Here is a 24323-nt window from a genome sequence, read left to right on the forward strand (position 1 = left end):
GATCCAAATTGCCTGCAGAGTATCAGTGAAAGACTTTATGAAAAAGAGAAGTAGCAGGGTTAGCCTATAAATTAAAAATAAATTGCTAATTATAAAAGCAAGTAGGGTGCTTCCTAAGGTATAAAAAATATAAATTCCATTATTTAAATACCCATATTGCCTGCCGAGTATCAATGGAAGACTATATAAAATATACATTTATAAATAGATATGTAACATGGGTAGCCTATATTTAAAACTAGGGATAATTATAAAATAAGTAATTTGAAGTGCAAAATTACACAGACTTACTATAAAATGGGAACATTATAAATTTAAAAAAAAAATTGAAATTATTTTTTTATAGTGAAAATGCTCATGCAAGGGGAGCAAAATAAACAGTTATGCTGCAATTATGTGGGTGCACTAAAATATATAAGACAGAGAAGCACTATAATGTGGCACCAATCCAACTGACATGAAAGGGAACAGATCCTGCTCTAAATGCTGTTTAGCAGCGCTGCTTGCTTTCATTCTGTGCCTGCTTGTAATTTATAAAGACAATAGTGCACGTCTGAGGAGGGAGTCACGTGCACATGCAAGGGGGGGTGACGTGCACACTCCGGGGGCTCACGTGCACACTCACATGCACACAATGGGGGAAAAAAATGCAAATAGGCTAATCTTGGATTGGAAGATAAAATTTGTCACTCACAGTGAACCCATCCTCCTCTAGGTTCTGGTCAAGCCTCAGAACAATTGGTAAAACAGACAGGAGAAAAGTAAGTTTTATAATAATTTTACTATCTAAGTTTTTATTTTGAATGCTCATATACATTATAAACTTAATTCTCTATGTGGCTGTATATTTATTTTGGTTTTGTGTTTTGTGCTGTGTTGACTGGTCCTTTAATATATTACAGATCTGGATGTTGGTGCTGGATCCTCAAGGCAGGTCTTGTCACAGTATGGTATGTCTCATTTTAATTGACATTTGTCTTAGAAACATGGACAGAACATTACATACTAAATCCACATTGTTCAATATTTATATGTATCTGCAAAATGGATTTTAAAACTTTTTGCAAATAAGAATAAATAAAACCAAAAAATAGGATTACATTGTAAGACTACTCTGATTTTGTTTGGAATTTAAGATATCCCATCTATTCTGGATGTCTTAATTTTAATGTAAGATTCTTTGAATGTCCAATTTATATTCTTCCCTTGTGTATTGCTTAATCTTATTTGTATACATTTTTAAAAAATACACACACTTTTGCATATGTTTAGATTTTAAAAATATAGATTCCATTTTTGAAATTGATCACGTCATTTAAGGGACATGCCAACTAAATTTTACATTTTTGGTTTAGGTTAAACAATGCATTACTGGTATTATCCGGCTGTTTTTTTTATGCATAACTTGGCTTTTTTACAAAAGTTAAAATCATGTGTTCAGATAACAGTAGTACATAGTTTCAAAAAGTAAACAATTACACATTTAGAGCTTCATGTCCCTTTAATAGATGAAAATTAAATAATTCTTAGGATATCCTTAAATAACATATTAGATTGGAATTGCATGCTCAATCCCATTCATTACATCAACATATGGAGTAGAGAATTCATTAACACCAACATTGTCAAATCAATATATTTTTATATTAAAGGGACACTGAGCTAAAATTATTAATGTTGTCATTCAGATAGAGCATGCAATATTAATCAACATTTAAATATAATACTATAATCATATGTGAAATATTATATTGCTAAATGTATTTTAAAATCAAGAATGTACGTTTATCTGCAGCTCAATTTTGGTTGACCAACCTGGGTTTTGATTGATGATTGGTGGATACCTTCAACAAACAATATTTATTGAATCCAATATTGCTTATCTGCATTTAAGATTAAAATGTAGCAACATTCCAATTATAATAGGAGTCAATGTAAAATCATTTGGAACAGTTTGAACAGTGAAATCAATGATTGAAATAAATCATGTCAGTGTCCCTTTAATAAACAATAGATTCATTCATCTTTACATTCTTTGGATTAGACAATATTGATATATAATTCACATATTCACTGTTGGAGTTACTTTATAGATATCAGCATACTCTAACAGCACCATGATTACATATTTGTACTAATCAATTTGGTTTTGTATTGTGATAAATATGTGTTGTGTCCTAAACAAGATTACTGTACATTGCACAAATGGCTCGATGTGCCACATGTCTTTGTTTATATTTGTCAACAGCTGTTATTCCAAATGTGGTTTGTGTGTATTCTTTTAAGAACATTGATCAATGGGTATATTTAGATATGCAATAGCATCGTATGAGATGAGTTTGATGTCTAATATAGTCAGAAATTAAACATATGTTCAATACATCATTTTTAACAGAATCCCCTTGATTCAATCAAGCATTTTTGTGGATAATGACTGCTCTATTCTTCACATTTTCAAGTTGTTTATTCTTAAAAATCGCTACAGATGTGATTTAGTGCTATCCCAAATGTGTTCACTAATATATATCTATATCATTCATAGAGAGAGTTGGTGTGGGGAGCCCCGAGGAATCCAGCACTGACACAGAGCCGCATTTGCGGTCTTCTGGTAAGTCCATTGACTCATTTATATGTCATTGAAGGTGTATTGGTAATCAATATTATGAGCATGATTCTCATGAAGCATAACATTTGAAACAAACATATAATTTACTTCTCTGATTATATATTAATTTTCTTGGAATATTGAAAGATTAATAATTAACTTTCTTAGTCTACACCTTTGTTATTCAGAAGATGTATAGCATATGTTTGTTTCCATGTTCATTTTTGACAACAGTCATCAAGTGATACACACATGTGTACTATGCTTTTGTGAATTTAAAATTAATACAAACAATACATTGAAAATCTGAATCATTGAGAATAACAAATCTAATGTCATTTGTATGCTCCATCAAAATGATGTAAATCATAACTTTGGGTGTGTATATCTTTAATGCAACATTGATGTGTGTCTTTGAGCAACAGTAACATATGTTATAATATCTGATCTTAACGTGTACACAACATGTTATGTTTTACAGAGATTGATTTAACATGTGTGACGGAGGAGGAAGAGGCTGCCTTGAAATCTGATGGTATGTGAAATATATCTATCATGTTTACATGTTGCTTTATTGGAAATCATTTTATTGAAGACATTCAAAGTCTACAGCTTTTGCACTTTAAAAAGGAATATTATTTGTCTGTTCAAATACACTACTGCCCCCTTTCTATATCAGGCAGCATGAAAATATGCTTGGATGTTTTTTTTAAAATTTTATTTATAATTCATGCCATCATTATGTCACATGCATATTCCAGGCCAAACCACAATAATAATGTTATAATTGTACAGACAGTCATTGATATTCATCTGAGTGCCTATATGCATACCATATCCTCAGTTCATAATTGTTTAGAAATTCAAACACACTTCTAAGTATATTGAAAACATAATCAATTTTAAATGCGTTGATTTGATTTCATGATGTATGAGATGTTAATATATTTGTATTATTTATTTCAGATGGATCCTCCACCTCTGGTCATCTGTTTTCCGCCCCTACCCAGTCCCCTGGCCAGTCACAGACCCCTGCCCAGGACCAGACCCCTGCCCAGGCCCAGACCCCTGCCCAGGCCCAGACCCCTGCCCAGGCCCAGACCCCTGCCGGCCCTTCCCATTTGTCCTTTCCTGTCCCTCCCAAAAAACGGCCCTTCGTCCCCCTTCGCCGCTCTCCCCGTATTATGGGCCGTACAGCTACCCCAGCTGCCCAGACCCCAACTCACCACTCCCCAGCTGTACGGCCTACCCCGGAGCAGCAGCTCATCCCTCCCCAACCCAATCCCATCCCTCCCCAATCCAATCCCATCCCTCCCCCCTGTCTCAACCTTCATTGTCCTGGGTGTCAGATTGTCCTTCCCAGGCACAGCTGTAAGTATCATTCAAAGTCCACATTATAAGATACTTAAAGGTACACTGAAGGCAAATTGTTTATATTGTGATTCAAATAGAGCATGCAATGTTAATCAAATTTATAATTTACTACTCATGAATTATTCGTCATTCTCTTGCTATCTTTATTGAAACAAAGAAATGCCTAGAATTAATTTTAAATAGAAAATAATTGTGGACATCATTTCTTTATTGTTGGATGAATGTATCCATCAACCAGCAGGGACAACCAAAGTTGATAAACAAATATGGCCTGCCCTATAAACCTACATTCTTGCATTCAAAATATAGCTAGAGAATTCAAACATTTAAAGAATATGTGTAATTTTTATTATTTGTAATGTCATGCTCTATCTGAATCAGTCAATTAAATATTTAGGTTCAGTGTCCCTTTAATTTGATATCACTACATATACCAATCACCACTACTTAGATCCAACAATTTATGTACAAATGTTGATACATTATCTCTTGTCTAACCCAGTGGGAATGTAATTTCTTCAGGTTGCTATGTTTACACAGCTTGTCCTCAACGCCAAAATGTTTAAGGATAGGTGTGCCTACCACAGTATAATTAAAATATTTAAATTGCTAATGTAAGTACAATGTAAATCCTTTAACAAGATTTTATACACTCAAGCTGTATAAGTGGATCATCGAAAACCAATTAAAGGGGACAACATGTTTGAGGAAACTGTCCCTTTAATGATTTCAGTCTGTCTGAATAACCTATTTAATGTGTAAAGAATCAATTTCAACAAATTGATGTAAAGAATGATTTGTCTTTATGATGACAATGTATCTTTGCTTATTTTTTCTTCTATTGTGTAATTCTCCTTAATATTTGATTTATTCTATATTTTAGGCTGTGACTCAGCATGGCTCATGCTAGAAGGTATAGCACGAGTAGAGCAGGCCGTGTTGAGGAACGCAGCTGTCCTGAGAGGGATGAACGACACCATGCAGGCCCAGCTCCGGGTTCAGGATTTGACTCTGCATCAAATCATGCTATTAAATTCAAGGCCTGAATCTGGAGCTGGACATGCACAGGACGATGAAGAGGATGACCAGTAAGTGGAAGATCTGGAGATGCTCCAAGGGCGCCGATAAGAATCCTCCGTCCACATGTTGATGTTTTTGTTATTGTTGCCATTTGGCCTTTTTTTCAGTTTATTGTTGTGCCTGTTGCACTCTTTTACCTTGTCATATGGCTCCAATGGGGCTATGGTGGCCCTTGGCAACTCTCTTCATGGACTGTGATGCACTCTGTTACCTCGTCATATATCTACAATGGGGCTATGCTGGCCCTTGGCAACTCTCTTCATGGACTGTGATGCACTCTGTTACCTTGTCATATATCTACAATGGGGCTATGCTGGCCCTTGGCAACTCTCTTCATGGACTGTGATGCACTCTGTTACCTTGTCATATATCTACAATGGGGCTATGCTGGCCCTTGGCAACTCTCTTCATGGACTGTGATGCACTCTGTTACCTTGTCATATATCTACAATGGGGCTATGCTGGCCCTTGGCAACTCTCTTCATGGACTGTGATGCACTCTGTTACCTTGTCATATATCTACAATGGGGCTATGCTGGCCCTTGGCAACTCTCTTCATGGACTGTGATGCACTCTGTTACCTTGTCATATATCTACAATGGGGCTATGCTGGCCCTTGGCAACTCTCTTCATGGACTGTGATGCACTCTGTTACCTTGTCATATGGCTCCAATGGGGCTATGGTGGCCCTTGGCAACTCTCTTCATGGACTGTGATGCACTCTGTTACCTTGTCATATATCTACAATGGGGCTATGCTGGCCCTTGGCAACTCTCTTCATGGACTGTGATGCACTCTGTTACCTTGTCATATATCTACAATGGGGCTATGCTGGCCCTTGGCAACTCTCTTCATGGACTGTGATGCACTCTGTTACCTTGTCATATATCTACAATGGGGCTATGCTGGCCCTTGGCAACTCTCTTCATGGACTGTGATGCACTCTGTTACCTTGTCATATGGCTCCAATTTTCATGATCTTTACCATATTATTTATAAACGTTGTTGTTTTCTGACATACTAATAAAAGACATGTCATTGCACGATTCTTTGTCCTCCTTATTCATGTCATTGATTGAAATCTCTATTTTATCTGGCTGATCCTTAAAGGGACATACCCAAAATAATGTTGTTTCCTGAATCATATATGTAATACAATTGTAAATGACTTTAAGATTAACATCTCCAATGTAATTTTTATTTTTGTGTTTATATTTTTTTCTAAAAGCTTTATCATTGCATGATTATGATTAGCATAGTAATTGTTTTATATATGTATATAAAGATTGTTATATATGTATATTTCAAATTTCACATCCATGTGTGTATTTCTAAACTCTGCATGAATTGATGCACCTTTAACAAATGATCTGAGGATTGATACAATGATATAATCCCTGTAAAGTGTTCATTTTCTTGAAATAGTATTGTCTCTGTGTATCCTCTTTTTATAAATAAAAATCATGTCCCTTTAAGTGATGGTGAGCACAATTGTTAATGAATGTATTTCCATTTCTAAAGCGTTTTTGTCCTTTTTACATGAACAAGGACATATAATCTTAATAATAAACAATCTTATTGTAATGTTGACAGCACATGTATTTCATTTTCTATTCTATCTTATTGTAAAAGTGTAACCAAATCAATCTCTGTGTGTAATGCGCATATTTTAGATGAGGAATATGTTTTTAAAAATATTGTTAAAAAATACTTCTACTCCCATATATGTCTATAGGTAGTCTGACCATATTTCAACTTGAATAAATAACCCGTTTGATCAATACATGTGTCATTATTGTTATTCCAAAACAATCTAAACATATCTTAAAACATCAATGGCATATGTATTTCTCATGTGTATCTTTTAAATGTTAAAGATATACACCATAACTATAGTTAAAGGGACAGTCAAGTCCGAAAAGATGATTCATGATTTCGTGACATTCCTAGATAGCAATCTAGACACATACTAGTTTCAAAAATATAAATACGTTTCTTAGTGATATGCCAAGCTGTCAACTGAGTCCTTGTATTGGCTGCGGTTTTTCTGCGATCGCGGATGCGCCATGTTGCTTAAGACGTCACCTGCCAGGCTGTCCAATGATTCCTTGTATTGACTGACGTTTTTACGCGATCAAGGATGCACCTTTTATTGGATGGCGTTTTTACACGATCAAGGATGCGCCTTTTTTTTTGTTTGCGTTCTTACGTGATCATGAATGTGCCTTTTATTGGATTGCGTTCTTACGTGATCAAGGAAGCGCCATGTTAATTAAGACGTCACATGCAAAGTTAAAAAAAACGTCTGATTGTATTACGTAGTCCCGCAATATTTGTTTGTGCACGTTAAACACGTTTGTGAATGAAGCCAAGTTTAAAAACATTGCGAATATGGATTGTTTGCATCATGTTACATTGTTGACCCATAGCTGATAAAGACCACCACATTCTCTTTTGCTGGATGTCTGGTTGAATAAACGAACGAAAGCAAAATGTTTTCATGCATAAGATATTTCGAGGCAAGTGCAAATCTCTATAGTCCATGTTGTTTAATATGTTGGTCAACAATATGTTCCTTTTTATGAAAAATGACTGTTGTGTTTAATGTTAAAGATATCGAATTCATAAATATGCGCTATTGTGTTAGAATAAAGTAATCAATATGCATTTATCTTTATCATATGCTAAATATATGATGCCGACTTCTTCTAAATGTAATTTCGTCGTATATTTTATTAAAGGTTCATTAGACACTCACATTATAAATCAAAACTTTTTATTTTGTCTCTAGTTAGATAGTCCATTGTTTAACAAATACACGTTTCATTTTGCTTCTGTTCAAAGAAAATGTAAGTAATTTTCAGACTCCTCGCCAAGCCTCTGAGTTTCATGTGAGTACCATCTCCAGCTTTCTCCTGTTTGTGTAAAGGGCCTTTTCATATGTTAATGATGGGGTATTGTCTTGTTTTACGGTTGTAATGGGGGTTCAGCTATATTTTCAATAGAGCTAACCTGATTTTCTTTGAAAGTGTTTAAAGCTTTGTAATATTGATATCAGTATATGTTAATCTTGTTGTTTCTAGTAGTGTCTATTACATACAGTTATGTTAAAAATATAGTATACTGTTCCATTAATGCAAATGTTTATTTTTGTATCATGTATGAGTTCCACATTGGTTAATCTCCAAATATATTATTGTTAGCATATTTTCACCCCCCACTCCTAAAAGGACTTTAAACCATATTCATTGTTAAAACAAATGTCTTTCTAAAAATAAATTAACACAATAATGTCTCTTTAAGAAAATAGACTTTATTTAACACGTCAATATAAATCTGATTTCCATATTTATTGTTTGAACAAGTACATGTAGATATACCAACAATATGAAAATATAGGTTAGCATATGTAATTTTGTTAAAGGGACAGTTTAGAAAACAAATCATGTTTTGCATTATTATAAAAGTCAATTTTGTAATATCAATGATATCAAAGGTTTCTCACCAATTAATCATTTGTCTGTGTTTATTTTAATTTGCTAGCTAAACCTATGAGGTTCGTGTGCTCATTTGTTAGAGATTGAAGAGTGCATGTAATCATTATGCAATTTGACCACTAGAGGGCATTTGGATAGCATTTGTATATCTGAAACCTTGTGCTCATACAGCATATTATTTACCATGTATTGATCATTGATGTCTAAAATGTCGTTATGTCAGAACAACAAATAAGTGGTCATTTTTCATAGTCATAGATACAAGGGTAAGCACATAAGTCACACGTATTTCTCCATGTTTTGTTGTTTCCAACTTGATAATGCGTAATACAGTGTTTTCTTTGTAATCAATAATTTTCTGACTGTCCCTTTAAGCTGTGTTATTGGCATTCAAACAGTAATATGCCATCATGGATAATTGTAATGGTAATTTTGTTTGCGATTCGGGAAACAGTTTGGACATCACATCACAGAAACCAATCAATATCATGAACAAGGATAGGTATGTGATGATGTGGTTTTCACACACTTATAACCCACACTCTGCAAACAATCTGCCTCCATGGACCCGGTCCCATAGAAGTAGATTATATACAGAGTGTGGTCCACAAGTGTATGAAAACCACATCATCACATACCTATCCATTACACATTAAATAAAAAAAACATTAAACATGAAAACAAATACTTACTTCCTCTTCCTTCCCGTCTTCCCACGGGGCTGAGGCTCTGGGAGGGGCAACTGCCGACTCCGAAGAGTTCTCCTTGGAGATGTTGTGGGAAGAGTGGAAGGAAGAGTACTGGGACGACCAAGGTGAGGAGGAGGAGATGGCTGAGGAGGAGGAGATGGCCCGGCAGGAGGAGATGGCCCGGCAGGATAAGATGGCCCGGCAGGAGAAGATGGCCGGCAGGAGAAGATGGCCCGGCAGGAGAGGATGGCCCAGCAGCAGGAGGCCCAGCAGCAGGAGGCGGACCAGGAGGCAGACCAGCATGCGCCTCCCGGAAAAAATTAAACATCTCTTGGTGTAGATTAAAGGTTCTGATTTGCCCTTCTTCTATTCTAGTAAGTATGTTTATTATTTGGTTTTGGCCTTCAATTATTTTGTTTTGTCCTTCAAGAATTCGAGTTCGGCCTTCTATATTTTGTATCCGGGAGTTACGCATCTGGTCTATGTAGTCTAGTAGAACCCGAACCTCTGCTATTTCCTGTTGTTGTGCTTGGCGGGGTACCCGTGCATGGCGGGGTGCCCGTGCACGGTGGGGTGCGGGTCCTTGAGGGGCCTCTGGTTCCGCGGCCTCCTCCTCTGCTTCCGGGGCCTCTTCATCTGCTTCCGTGCCCTCTTCGTCACGGGGGGCCTCTTCCCTCCGAAGTGGAAATTCCTCCCCACCACTCTCATCCCGGGGAGAAGGAGGAGGCTGTATTTGTTGTGCTGCCTCCTCCCCAGACTCTGTATATTTGAAAAATAAAAAAATGTATATATTAGCATATTTCCAAATCAAGCTTTAAATGACTTAGCTTACGATACAATTACAAATGCAGAATCATTAATCCACTTTGAAATCTAACAATCAATACGATTTCCGCATTTTCTAAACCGTGTTTGTGATATCTATGGTCAATCTGAATGTTTTAGCGTTTGTTTTCAGTCTGTTTAAATGCACACCTAACCTATAGCCTAGATACTGATGTAGCCGCAAAGTAATTGTGAATGCGTGTAAACAACGTTATAGCATTAATCTGATCCTTAAAGGGACATGAAACCCAATGTTTTATCTTTCATGATTTAGAAGCATACATTTATAATCAACTTTATAATGTACTTTTCTTATCTAATTAGCTTCATTCTCTGGATATTCTTTGCTGAAAAGCATATCTAAATATGCTTAGAAGATGCTGATTGTTAGCTGAATATAGCTGCCTCCTGTGATTGTTTCACCGTGTGCATGGCTATTTCTTCATTAAAATATATCTCAAGAATGATTCAAATTAGGTAATATAAGTACATTTGAATGTTTTGTCAAATTGTATTCTCTACCTCAATCATGAAAGTAAAGGTTTGCGTATAGTGTCCCTTGAAATACATTTGTATGTGAATTTATTCTTAAATGAGCTTACCGTCAGATGAGAATGGCAGGTTCCCGGTATCAATTCCTCCGATACCGACTACATCCACCTTGGAGATGCTGGGACGCAACATTTCCTCCCATCTGCAGTACTCGATTTCCAGGGCAGGGCCGCCACCGGTTCCTGCGGCATGTCGGGCCTCCAGGCTTAACTTTTTCTTGAGATCCATCTTACAGTCCCGGTAGCGATGTTTTATAGAGTCCATATCTCTGTTCCGGCCACCCACTGCATTGACTGCATTCCTTATCTCATGCCAGAGCTTCCTCTTCTCAGTCGGGGTAGTCTTCTGGTGCTGCAGCCTCCTATACCTGGCCATATAGGCCTCTACGAGGGCCTCCTTCTCCTCCATCGAAAACCTCGCCTCCCTAGTCGCCTTGGCCTTCCCGGACTGTGAAGCCCTACTCTGTCCGCCACTGGGCCTAGCCACTTGTTCATCTTGAACCAAGTGGCTGGGTCCACCCACCGCTTCCACCCCTGCTTCCTGCCCCCCTTCCTGCCCTGTTCCTCTCCCCCTCCCTCTCCTCCCCCCTCTACCTCTCCCCTGCCTGCCCTCCATCTGTTCCCTAAACTAAACCCCAAATAATCAAACAAAAAGTGAGTGTGATGAAATGAAAGGGGGTCAAAATAAAGAACTAAAAAGACAAAATAAGTGCTGAAAGTGTGAGAGGGATCTAAAAAAACTAAGAGGGTAAGGAGTATTTAAATAAACCAAAAGAAGAAGAAGACTAAAAGGAGGATATGTAAACTAAATGTAACTAGGGGATGGGTATGGGATGGGGTATGGGATAAGAGTAAATGGGATGAAAGGGAATGGGACTACAGGGAATGGGGTATGGAGTGTATGTAGTGTTATTGATAAGTGTATGTATGTATTGAATGTGTTTGCATGTAAATGTGTTAAGTGTACAGAAAAATCACTTGCTCGCTAACTCACACTACTACTAATTCTCACTAACTCACACTCCCACTAACTCTCAATAACTCACACTACCACTAACTCACGCTCCCACTAACTGACTCTCTCACACTACCACTAACAACTCCCACTACCACTAACTCACTCACGCTCCCACTAATAGACTCTCTCCCACTACCACTAACTCCCACTCCCACTAACTCACTCACGATAACACTAACAGCTGACTCTCTCACACTAACTCACTCACAATAATGCACAAACTCTCTAATCTTAAACCTCCAATCTCCAAAGACCCACCAGCAACACAGTCAAAGAAGCCATGCTTGTGTGGTGCTTATATACCCTGTGTAAATGTTTAATGATGTACCAATTTCCGTTGTAAATTGTGTTCAGGTGTGCTTTATTAGCAATTAATATTAGTGCAATGTGTATTAGTTGTGTGAATTTGCGCATGCTCATTTGGAGTTAGTATTTGTGGAATGTGTAGAATGCGATGATGTCATAGTGGTCGTTTTCTATAACATTGTCCAATAGTATTATGTTTAAATGTGAATTTGCGATGGTGTGTTATTAGTGAAGTGTTGTATATGTATGTTTGTCCTAATATATAGTGATATTAAATGCGATTATTTTGCTAGTGTATGTATATATTTTTTTTTCATTGTTGTTATTTTGCGTATTTCCGCATCTTAAAGTATATGCGTATTCCCTGTATTAAATTTTATTACAAATCCCCCCGCTTGTGAATGTGTAATGCTTGTGTGCTTTGTTTAGTGATTGTTGTTGTGACATTTGCGGCGTGTTATTGTTGTGCATGATGTGGTATGCGTCATATGACCGAGCTGTGCGTATTTCTCGCGAGATCGAGTGTTAGGTGAAAAAAGCGGGTTTTTTTTGCTTTTCCATTGATCTCTATGGGAGACTGTCTAACGCGGGCAGGATTCCGCGTGTGAAATACACGCGTTAGGAGTATCGTTAGAAGGTTTTGTTTGGACTCTAAATACCAGAGTCAAACAATGCCGTGCGTTAGACATAAACCACGTGTAGCGTTAGCAACCCATCTACCGCCAAACTCCAAATCTAGCCGTTAGAAAATAGATTGTGTGATATAGGGGGAAAATGCATTTAAAAAAAAAAATGAATTGCATGTTTATCAAAAAATTAAAATACATTTAAAGCAATGAGTTAAAAGAAAGCTGAATTAGTGCTAAAAACAAATTTAGTTTTGCTGTATACATGTATATCTGTATTAAGATCCAAATGGATACATAGCAAACTTAAAGGGACAGTAAAGTCAAAACTAAATATTCATTATTCAGACAGAGCTGTTGGTTTTAAACAACTTTCCAGTTTACTTATCTATACTATAAGCGCGTTTTTAACGCGTTCATGTGTCGTCAGTTGCACACGCATCCTCAAAGGAATGTTGGCTGCGCGAGGCAGCCAAAAGAATGTTGGCTGCACGTGCAGCCAAAAGAATCCACCTGGATGCAGCGTTGGCAAACCCCAAGTTTTAAAAAAAGACAAATCGCCTGCACGAAATATCACAAAAACACGTAACCGCCCGCAAGAAATAAATAAAAAACACGTAACCGCCCGCACGGAGTCCACCACCACTCTAATAAACTGATTAACCCCTATCCTGCCGCTCCCGGAGCCCACCGCCACCTACATTATGTTATTAACCCTTAATCTGCCATCCCCAACGTCGCCGCCACTATATTAAATTTATTAACCCCTAAACCTAAGTCTAACCCTGACCGTAACATTCACTAACTTAAATATAATTTAAATAAATCTAAAGAAAATTACTATCATTAACCAAATTATTCCTATTTAAAACTAAATACTTACCTGTAAAATAAACCCTAAGCTAGCTACAATATAACTAATAGTTACGTTGTAGCTAGCTTAGGGTTAATTTTTATTTTACAGGCAAGTTTGTATTTATTTTAACTAGGTAGAATAGTTACTAAATAGTTATTAACTATTTACTAACTACCTAGCTAAAATAAATACAAATTTTCCTGTAAAATAAAACCTAACCTAAATTACACTAACACCTAACACTATAATTAAATAAATTAACTAAATTAAATACAATTACCTAAATTATATACAATTAGCTAAAGTACAAAAACAAACAAACACTAAATTACAGAAAATAAAAAACAAATGATCAGATATTTAAACTAATTACACCTAATCTAATAGCCCTATCAAAATAAAAAAGCCCCCCCAAAATAAAAAAAACCCTAGCCTAAACTAAACTACCAATAGCCCTTAAAAGGGCCTTTTGCGGGGCATTGCCCCAAAGTAATCAGCGCTTTTACCTGGAAAAAAAATACAAACAACCCCCCCAACAGTAAAACCCACCACCCACACAACCAACCCCCCCAAATAAAACCCTAACTAAAAAAACCTAAGCTCCCCATTGCCCTGAAAAGGGCATTTGGATGGGCATTGCCCTTAAAAGGGCATTTAGCTCTTTTGCGGCCCAAAGCCCTAACCTAAAAATAAAACCCACCCAATACACCCTTAAAAAAATCCTAACACTAACCCCCTGAAGATCGACTTAATGGGAGACGTCTTCATCCAAGCCGGGCGAAGTGGTCCTCTAGACGGGCAGAAGTCTTCATCCAGACGGCATCTTCTATCTTCATCCATCCAGTGCAGAGCGGGGAGCATCCTCTTCTGGCGACGACTACCCAATGAATGAAGGTTCCTTTAAGTGACGTCATCCAAGATGGCATCCCTTAGATTCCGATTGGCTGATAGAAATAGGATTGAGCTTGCATTCTATTGGCTGTTCCAATCAGCCAATAGGATTGAACTTCATGGATCGGCGGGACTGGCTCTTCCTAACCTTAAACTTTACAACTTGGCTGCGATGGTTAAAACGGCGATAGATTGGCTTGCCGGAACTAATATAGTCTCGTCCGAAGAGGTAGAAAATTACCTGATTGCTCCGTTTGCGTTAAAAGCCATACTACACTCTCCGGCTCAGAAGTTACCTCAGAATATCAGTTGCCTTATCACTATTAAAAATATAGTCTTAGCTTGGCAAAAGTTTTGCGCAATTCTAGATATGGATTTCACGTTCTCTGAACTTCTTCCGATCTCAAGTAATCCAAATTTTCTTCCTGGTCTATATCAAAAAGTATTTAAAGATTGGTCTGAAAAAGGACTACACTACGTAAAACAGTTCTGGAGAGAGGGAGAGAAAAAATTTTTGTTTAACTTTTTTGGTTTTGTCAGGTTTTGTTTGGTATTGTTGTTTAATTATATATGTTTGGAAGGGAATAGGTACAGATCCAGGACTTAGTGTCCGAAGAACTTTATTATTATTATTATTAGTTGGTAAGCTGTGGCGCTATAATTGTTTATATTTTATTTTTCATCATGGTTAAAATATAGGTGAAGTGTGGGAGCTGCGACTCTCCTTTTTACTTTTTTGGAAGCGCCGTCTTCACGAATTTTTGCTGCAGGTTTTTCATGTTTATTTCCTTTTTTTCTTTGTCCATTTCTTGCAATGTCTTATTGTGAAAAAAAACCGGAAGAAAATGTAATAATGAAATTTAAAAAAAAAAAAGATGCCGTCTGGATGAAGACTTCTGCCTGTCTGGAGGACCACTTCTTCCCGGCTTGGATGAAGACTTCTGCCCATCTGGAGGACCACTTCGTCCAGCTTGGATGAAGACGTCTCTCGGTAAGTCGATCTTCAGGGGTTTAGTGTTAGGATTTTTTAAGGGTGTATTGGGTGAATTTTATTTTTAGGTTAGGGCTTTAGGTTAGGGCCCTTTTAAGGGCAATGCCCATCCAAATGCCCTTTTCAGGGCAATGGGGAGCTTAGGTTTTTTTTTAGATAGTATTTTATTTGGGGGGTTGGTTGTGTGGGTGGTGGGTTTTACTGTTGGGGGGGTTGTTTGTATTTTTTTTACAGGTAAAAGAGCTGCTTACTTTGGGGCAATGCCCCGCAAAAGGCCCTTTTAAGGGCTATTGGTAGTTTAGTTTAGGCTAGGGTTTTTTTTTTATTTTGGGTGGGCTTTTTTTATTTTGATAGGGCTATTAGATTAGGTGTAATTAGTTTAAATATCTGATAATTTGTTTTTAATTTTCTGTAATTTAGTGGGGGGGTTTGTACTTTAGATAATTGTATATAATTTAGTTAATTGTATTTAATTTATGTAATGTATTTAATTATAGTGTAGTGTTAGGTGTTAGTGTAACTTAGGTTAGGTTTTATTTTACAGGTACTTTTGTCTTTATTTTAGCTAGGTTTATTTTACTTTATTAAATAGTTAATAGCTATTTAGTAACTATTCTACCTAGTTAAATAAATACAAACTTGCCTGTAAAATAAAAATAAACCCTAAGATAGCTACAATGTAACTATTAGTTATATTGTAGCTAGATTAGGGTTTATTTTATAGGTAAGTATTTAGTTTTAAATAGGAATAATTTAGTTAATGATAGTAATTTTCTTTAGATTTATTTAAATTATATTTAAGTTAGGGGTGTTAGGGTTAGGGTTAGACTTAGGTTTAGGGGTTAATAAATTTAATATAGTGGAGGTGACGTTGGGGACGGCAGATTAGGGGTTAATAACTTTTATTTAGGTGGCGGCGGTGTCGGGGCGGCAGATTAGGGGTTAATAAGTATAATGTAGGTGGTGGCGGTGCGGCAGATTTGGGGTTAATAAGTATAATGTAGGTGGCGGCGGTGTCGGGCGGCAGATTAGGGGTTAATAAGTATAATGTAGGTGGCGGCGGTGGCGGTGCGGCAGATTTGGGGTTAATAAGTATAATGTAGGTGGCGGCGGTGGCGGGCGGCAGATTAGGGGTTAATAAGTATAATGTAGGTGGCGGGGCGGCAGATTAGGGGTGTTTAGACTCGGGGCTTATGTTAGGGTGTTAGGTGTAAACTTTACTTTTATTATCCCATAGGAATCAATGGGATATTGGGCAGCAGCGAACATAAGCTTTCACTGCTTTCAGACTCCCATTGATTCCTATGGCATCCGCCGCCTCCAGGGCGGCAGATTGAAAACCAGGTACGCTGGGCCGAAATAGTGGCGAGCATACATGTAGAAATTTGTTAACTAGCAAAAGAAGTCAGATAGCGCGAATTTGCATTCGGAACATCTGTAGTGAAGTAATCATTGATCTCTGTCAGACTGAGATGGGCGGATCGTATGTTCTACTTTTGCCAGTCTGTAGCCTTTGATAACTAAGGAGAATCAGGCTCGCCACAATTACGCTGCGGAATTCCAGCGTATTTGCGGTTGACGGCTTGATAAATAGTCCCCAAAGTATTAACAAACACCTAAACCGCAAACCCCCACATTGCAAAATAATAAAATAATTAACCCCTAATCTGCAAATAACATAATTTAAATATTAACCCCTTAACTGCCAACCCCTCACATAGCAATAAACCTAATTAACCTATTAACCCCTAAACCAACAAACCCCCACTTTGCAATAAACCTAATTAACCCATTAACCCCTAAAACACAAACACCCACAATGCAAATAACTAATTTAATTACTAAGCCCCCTAACCTAACACCCCCCTAAATTAACCCTGATACTAAGTTACACTTAAAGGGATGCTGAACCCAAATTTTTTCTTTCGTGATCCAGATAGAGCATGCAATTTTAAGCAACTTTCTGATTTACTCCTATTATCAATTTTTCTTTGTTCTCTTGCTATCTTTATTTGAAAAAGAAGGCATCTAAGATTTTTTTTGGGGTTCAGTACTCTGGACAGCACTTTTTTATGGGTGGTTAAATTTTTCCACCAATCAGCAAGAACAACCCAGGTTGTTCACCAGAAATGGGCCGGCATCTAAACTTACATTCTTGCATTTCAAATAAAGATACCAAGAGAATGAAGAAAATTTGTTAATAGGAGTAAATTAAAAAGTTGCTTAAAATGTCATGCTTTATGTGAATAACGAAAGAAAAAATTTGGGTTCAGTGTCGCTTTAAATAAAACCTAACATCAAATTACAAAAAAAAAAATCTAAAATTACAAAAAATAAAAAACTCTAAAATTACAGAAAAAATAAACAAAATTATCAAAAATAAAAAAAATTAAACCTAATCCCTATGAAAATAACCTCCCCCCCAAAATAAAAACACCCCTGAACTAAACTACCAATAGCCCTTAAAAGAGCCTTTTGTAGGGCATTGCCCTAAGTTAAACAGCTCTTTTACATTTAAAATGACTAAAGCTCCCCTAACAGTAAAACCCCCCACCCACCAAACCCAACAAAATAAATAAAAACTAACACTAAAAAAACCTAAACTACCCATTGCCCCTAAACGGGCATTTGTATGTGCATTGTCCTTAAAAGGGTATTCAGCTCTTTTACTGCCCTTAAAAAGGCAATCAGCTCTATTCCAGCCCATTAAATCCCTAATCTTAAAAATAAAAATAAACCCTAAAAAAAAAAAATTCTAACACTAAGCCACAAATAGGTACTCGCTGTTCCTGAAGTCCGGCAAAGAAGGTATTCTAGGCGGCTCCATCATCTTCTATCTTCATCCGGAGCGAAATCAGCACGTAGCTGGCTTCCCCGATGTGTGGATCCTCAGCGGCGTTCCTCGGCGGCGGTGGTCCTCATCGGCGTGGAGGCTCCTCTTCATGCGATCGTCCGTCACACACTGAAGATTGAGGTACCTTGCATTCCAATAGGATGAGAGCTACTGAAATCTTATTGGCTGATTTGAACAGCCAATAGGTTTTCAGTAGCTCTAATTATATTGGCTGATTTAAAAATTTAATTGATTTCGGTACCTTGCATTCAATCTTTAGTGTACGACGGACATCGGATGAAGAGAAGCCTCCATGCCGCGAGAACCGACGCTGAGGATCCATGCATCGGGGAGGACTGCTCTGCACCGCCGCTGAGGATCCACAGCTCCGCACCTCCGCTCTGTGCTGCCTTCGCTCCTGATGAAGATAGAAGATGATGTATCCGTCTGGTAGAAGACCTTCTCTGCTGGATTTCAGGAACGGTGAGTACCTATTTGAAGCTTGGTGTTAGGATTGTTTTTTATTTTTAAGAGTAGGGATTTAATGGGCTGGAAAAGAGCTGATTGCCCTTTTAAGAGCAGTAAAAGAGCTGAATGCCCTTTTAAGGGCAATGCCCATACAAATGCCCCTTTAGGTTTTTTACTGTTAGTTTTTCTTATTTTGGGGGGGTTTGGTGGATGGGGTTTACTGTTAGGGGTAATTGGTAATTTGTTTAGGTACAAGAGCTATTTAACCTAGGTCAATGCCCTACAAAAGCGCTTTTAAGGCCTATTGGTAGTTTAGTATTAGATCAGGGGGTGTTTTTATTTTGGGGGGATTTTTTATTTTTATAGGGGTATTAGTTTAGGTTTACATTTTTTATTTTGGATAGCTTCGTTTATTTTTTTCTGTAATTTTACATTTTCATTTTTTGTAATTTTAGCTTTGGGGGTTGTAGTTTTTATTTTTTTATATAGACTGCCGTTTAAGCAGGCTTATTGCCTAGTGTTGTCTAATTTGCTTTGATCTCCTGTTATCTCCCAGTAGTTCCTTAATGCTCCTTCAGCAAATGATATCAAGAGAATTAAGAAAATGTCAGGTTAGAAGTAAACTGAAAACTTTTTTTAAATTGTATCTGAATCATGAAAGTAAAATCTTGGGTTTCATGTTACTTTAAACTGAATGTCAATTTTGATGCTAAAGTGCCCGGTTTTAAAATATTAGATTAAAAACAGGGGCACTTTAATTCATCAAAATTTACATTTCACTCCTGTTGTGAAAAAAAACTTACCTTTTAATCTTCACAGCAGCTCCAGCTTCCTCCGATCGATGCAGGCCATTTCTGCCATCAGAAATGATGGATAGGTCATCCTAACACTACACTATCATTAAATAAATTAAATTAATTAACTACAATTACCTAACATTAAATAAAATTAACTAAAATTAACTAAAGTACAAAAAAAACCTCTAAATTACAGAAAATAAAAAAAATTACAAAAAATTTAAACTAATAACACCTAATCTAAGCCCCCTAATAAAATAAAAAAAGCCCCCCAAAATAATAAAATTCCCTACCCTAAACTAAATTACAAATAGCCCTTAAAAGGGCCTTTGCGGGGCATTGCCCCAAAGTAATCAGCTCTTTTACCTGAAAAAAAAAGAAATATAACCCCCCAACATTAAAAACCACCACCCAGCCGGGCACAAGTGGTCATCCAATCCGGCCAGAAGTCTTCATCGAATCAGATCAGCCAATAGAATGCAACTGATTGCATCAGCCAATAGGATTTTTCCTACCTTAATTCTGATTGGCTGAAAGAATCCTATCAGCCAATTGGAATTCAAGGGACGCCATCTTGGATGACGTCACTTAAAGGTACCTTCATTCTGTGTTAGGACGTCGTTTGAAGAGGATGGCTCCGCGTCGGCTGGATTGAAGATGGACCCGCTCCGCTCCGGTTGATTGAAGATGGAAGATGCCGCTTGGATGAAGACTTCTGCCGCTTGGAGGACCTCTTCTGCCCAGATTCGATGAAGACTTCTGGCCGGATCGGATGACCACTTGTGCCCGGCTGGGTGAAGACGGCTCAAGGTAGGGTGATCTTCAAGGGGGTAGTGTTAGGTTTTTTAAGGGGGGTTAGGGTGGGTTTTAGAGTAGGGTTGGGTGTGTGGGTGGTGGGTTTTAATGTTGGGGGGTTGTATTTCTTTTTTTTTTACAGGTAAAAGAGATGATTACTTTGGGGCAATGCCCCGCAAAAGGCCCTTTTAAGGGCTATTTGTAATTTAGTTTAGGGTAGGGGATTTTATTATTTTGGGGGGCTTTTTATTTTATTAGGGGGCTTAGATTAGGTGTTATTAGTTTAAACTTCTTGTAATTTTTTTATTTTCTGTAATGTAGAGGGGTTTTTTTGTACTTTAGTGAATTTTAGTTAATTTTATTTAATGTTAGGTAATTGTAGTTAATTAATTTAATTTATTTAATGATAGTGTAGTGTTAGATGTAATTATAACTTAGGTTAGGATTTATTTTACAGGTAATTTTGTATTTATTTTAGCCAGTTAGCTATTAAATAGTTAATAACTATTTAATAGCTATTGTACCTAGTTAAAATACATACAAAGTTGTCTGTAAAATAAAAATAAACCCTAAAATAGCTACAATGTAACTATTAGTTATATTGTAGCTATATTAGGGTTTATTTTATAGGTAAGTATTTAGTTTTAAATAGGATTAATTTATTTAATTATAGGAATATTTATTTTGATTAATTTAAATAATATTTAAGTTAGGGGGGGTGTTAGGGTTAGGTTTAGACTTAGGTTTAGGGGTTAATAAATATATTGTAGGTGGAGGGGGGCAGATTAGGGGTTAATAAATGTAATGTAGGTGGTGGTGGGCTTCGGGAGCGGCGGTTTAGGGGTTAAACAAATAATTTATTTGCGGCGGGGTCCGGGATCGGCAGGATAGGGGTTAATAACTTTATGTAGGTGGCGGTGGTGGAGGGGGGGGAAGATTAGGGGGTTAATAAATGTAATGTAGGTGGCTGTGGGCTCTGGGAGTGGCGGTTTAGGGGTTAAACAATTAATTTATTTGCGGCAGGGTCCGGGATCAGCAGGATAGGGGTTAATAACTTTATGTAGGTGGCAGCGGTATGGGGGTGGCAGATTAGGGGTTAATAGGTATAATGTAGGTGACGGCGGGTTCCGGGAGCGGCGGTTTAGGGGTTAATAAATTTATTATAGTTACAGCGGGGTCCGGGAGTGGCGGTTTAGGGGTTAATGCGTATAATGTAGGTGTCGGCGGTGTCGGGGAGATGGTTTAGGGGTTAATAAGTATAAAGTAGGTGGCAGCGGTGTAGGGGGGGCAGATTAGGGGTGTTTAGACTCGGGGTACATGTTAGGGTGTTAGATGCAGACACTTCCCATAGGAATCAATGGGATATCGGGCAGCAGCGAACATGAGCGCTCGCTGCTGTCAGACTCCCATTGATTCCTATGGGATCCGCCTCCTCCAGGGCGGCTGATTGAACACCAGGTACGCTGGGCCGGAATAGTGGCGATCGTACCTGGTTGTTCTTTGATAACTTCCAAAACTAGTCAGATTGTGCCGAACTTGAGTACGGAACATCTGGAGTGACGTAACCATCGATCTGTGTCGGACTGAGTCCGGCGGATCTTAGGTTACGTCACTAGATTCTACTTTTGCCGGTCTGTAGGGCTTGATAACTATGGCGAATCAGCCTCGCCACAAATACGCTGCGGAATTCCAGCGTATTTGCGGTTGACGGCTTGATAAATAGAGGCCCTAGCTTTTAAGGCATTAAAATGTGTGAAATACCATTTACAGTATCTCTATCTATCTATGTCACATTTTTTAGATATTGCTGTAGTTCTCACAGGTTTTCTTGTGTATTTTTAGGTCAATTATAATATTTTGTAAGTATATAATTTTATCATGTGATAGTATGTGTATAGTTATCTTTTTGTAATCATATAATGGTTATACATTTGTAACAGTTTCACCCTGATTTCATTGTCATTAATGTTTTTTGTTTTGTCTTTAATTTGCAGGAACCAATAACTCACTGGTTGCCCATGATATGGAGTTTGAGCCCTTTACTGTTCCATGGAATCCAGAAATGCAAATACAAAGGACAAAGCTCACCAGGAAAACGTTGGACTCTGAAAATGAGGCAGCTTTTCAGTTACATTCCAGTATGCCTCGATACATGCAATTTGCTAGCAATAAGAAGAACAAATGGGGCCATGAGAGGTCCTACAGAATCCAGATGGTCAGCTTTGCTGGGGACTTTCTGCCAGAGGCCAGTTCAGTTCACAACTCAATGAACTGGGCCAAGTGAGTGACTGTTGCTACGGTTCCTTCCATGCTTCTATGACTTCTTGTTTACGCATTCTTCTAGCTTGGCATTTTTTTTTAAAGGAGCTACTTATTTAATTTGCATGTGAGTGTTGATTATGGTTGTTTATTCACAAGGCATCAACACCAGTAATGACGGATGAGTGGGTAATAAAAATAGCAAATTGTAGCTATGTTGACTCAACTAAGGCATTTGGTATTACCATACAATTCATTTGAGCTTATGATAACAAATGTGTTACTGCCTTATTCTCTGAATGTACAGCAGATTATCTCTCAATTTAGGTCAAATTATAATGTTTGGGAAAGTTTAGGCAATGCATACATTTAAACTAATTTATTATAAGTCCCCCATTAATATATTGCAATACCAATGGGAACATAACACTTTAAGGTACAAAATAGTGTAAAATATGCTAGGGTTGTAAAGCTCTCAGTTTCCCATATACAAATGCAATTAACAATTCTGGTTTTCATTGGCTTTTAACTCAGAGATCTGCCCCTTTAATAAACACCTGGTGGTGATTTAACATATCACTGTGATAGGTATACTTTCCATTGGGTGCCGTAACAGTGTAAAGACCTGTGTATAGATTGATGCTGTTTTCTCAATGTTCAGTTTGTGTATTTGCAGGTACAAGCTGGCAGTCACAAAGCGCAAAGATGAGGAGCCTCAAAGCAGCAGCATCTACAACCAAAATGACCCCTGGTCCCCAACTGTCAAATTTTCTAGCTTCATCGATAATGAAAGTATCAAAGATCAGGTTAGTATGTGGGTATTTACTGCACCCTGAATTCTCCGGTTCTTACATACACCAAGCATGGGCAGGTTCATCCTCTTTTGTCCTATACGGAGCTAGCTAAATCATCTCCATATCAGCCATAATCCCCCTTATACCCCATTCTTAGGTGCCATTTTCACACAAGCCGTTCATTACATCTCATCCAAGGATCTTCCAGTCCATGTCAACCCCCCTCCTATATGTGATAATATTTAAAATGTATTGGACAAGATAATAAAGTGAATGTGATCTTCATTTTGTGTTTTGAGAAAAAATGCACCATCTCTAATGTCAGGAGGCTGCTCATTATGTTGTCTTACCCTTTGTGTTTCTAGGATCTGGTAGCCTGGATCACAGCTGGGTTCCTGCACATCCCCCATGCAGAAGATATTCCCAACACGGTTACTGCAGGAAATGGAGTGGGCTTTTACCTAAGACCCTATAATTACTTCAATAAAGACCCTTCAATTCACTCTCATGATGCTGTTTATTTCCAGCCCCACGTTAAATACAACTCATGTAGTGTTAACCCATTGGCATGCCTGGCTAACACTGCCTCATGTTCCCCCGATATACCTCCATTTACCTATAATGGATTTGACAACCATCTTATATTTATTTGATAGATGTGACTCTTCTCTGCACTGTGAATTGTGGACTTTCAAAAGGGACAGTAAAGTCAAATGTAAACTTTCAGATAGTAAGTGTGTGGTAACCCAAGCGCTATAGAAACGGCCTAAAGCTCACTACCGAATAACTCCCCTAGCGGACTACAAAAGGATAACAGTAAAACAGATATGGAGTGAGCGCTAAAGCAAGCTTAATAGGCTAAAAGGATGATGAATGTAAGGAGGAGATGGTCACTAATAATTCAATGAGCTAAAACGATATAGTACTGATCTCAATAGTAAAAGATCTACAATTTATTAAAATGCATATAGACAAAAACAGGTGTTAAACATAGATAAAGTTAAAAAACCTAGCATGGATCCATGTAATAGCTAAAATAAGGTATAACAATAATTCGAATAATGATAA

General features: G+C 37.6%; 1 protein-coding gene across 1 annotated transcript in view; it reads left to right on the forward strand.

The window, feature by feature from the left end:
- The window catches only part of LOC128641676 (membrane primary amine oxidase-like), an 81508-nt gene extending 57399 nt beyond the window's left edge, over positions 1-24109 (forward strand). Inside the window, exons 2-4 of the mRNA XM_053694210.1 lie at positions 22197-22482; positions 23138-23267; positions 23621-24109. Of these exons, the coding sequence (XP_053550185.1) occupies positions 22197-22482; positions 23138-23267; positions 23621-23908 (704 nt within the window). The 3' untranslated portion in view covers positions 23909-24109. The remainder of the gene's footprint in view (positions 1-22196; positions 22483-23137; positions 23268-23620) is intronic.
- The last annotated feature ends 214 nt before the right edge of the window (positions 24110-24323 follow it).

This window comes from Bombina bombina, chromosome 1 (genome assembly GCF_027579735.1).
Source record: "Bombina bombina isolate aBomBom1 chromosome 1, aBomBom1.pri, whole genome shotgun sequence".
In the NCBI taxonomy this organism is placed as follows: Eukaryota; Metazoa; Chordata; class Amphibia; order Anura; family Bombinatoridae; genus Bombina; species Bombina bombina.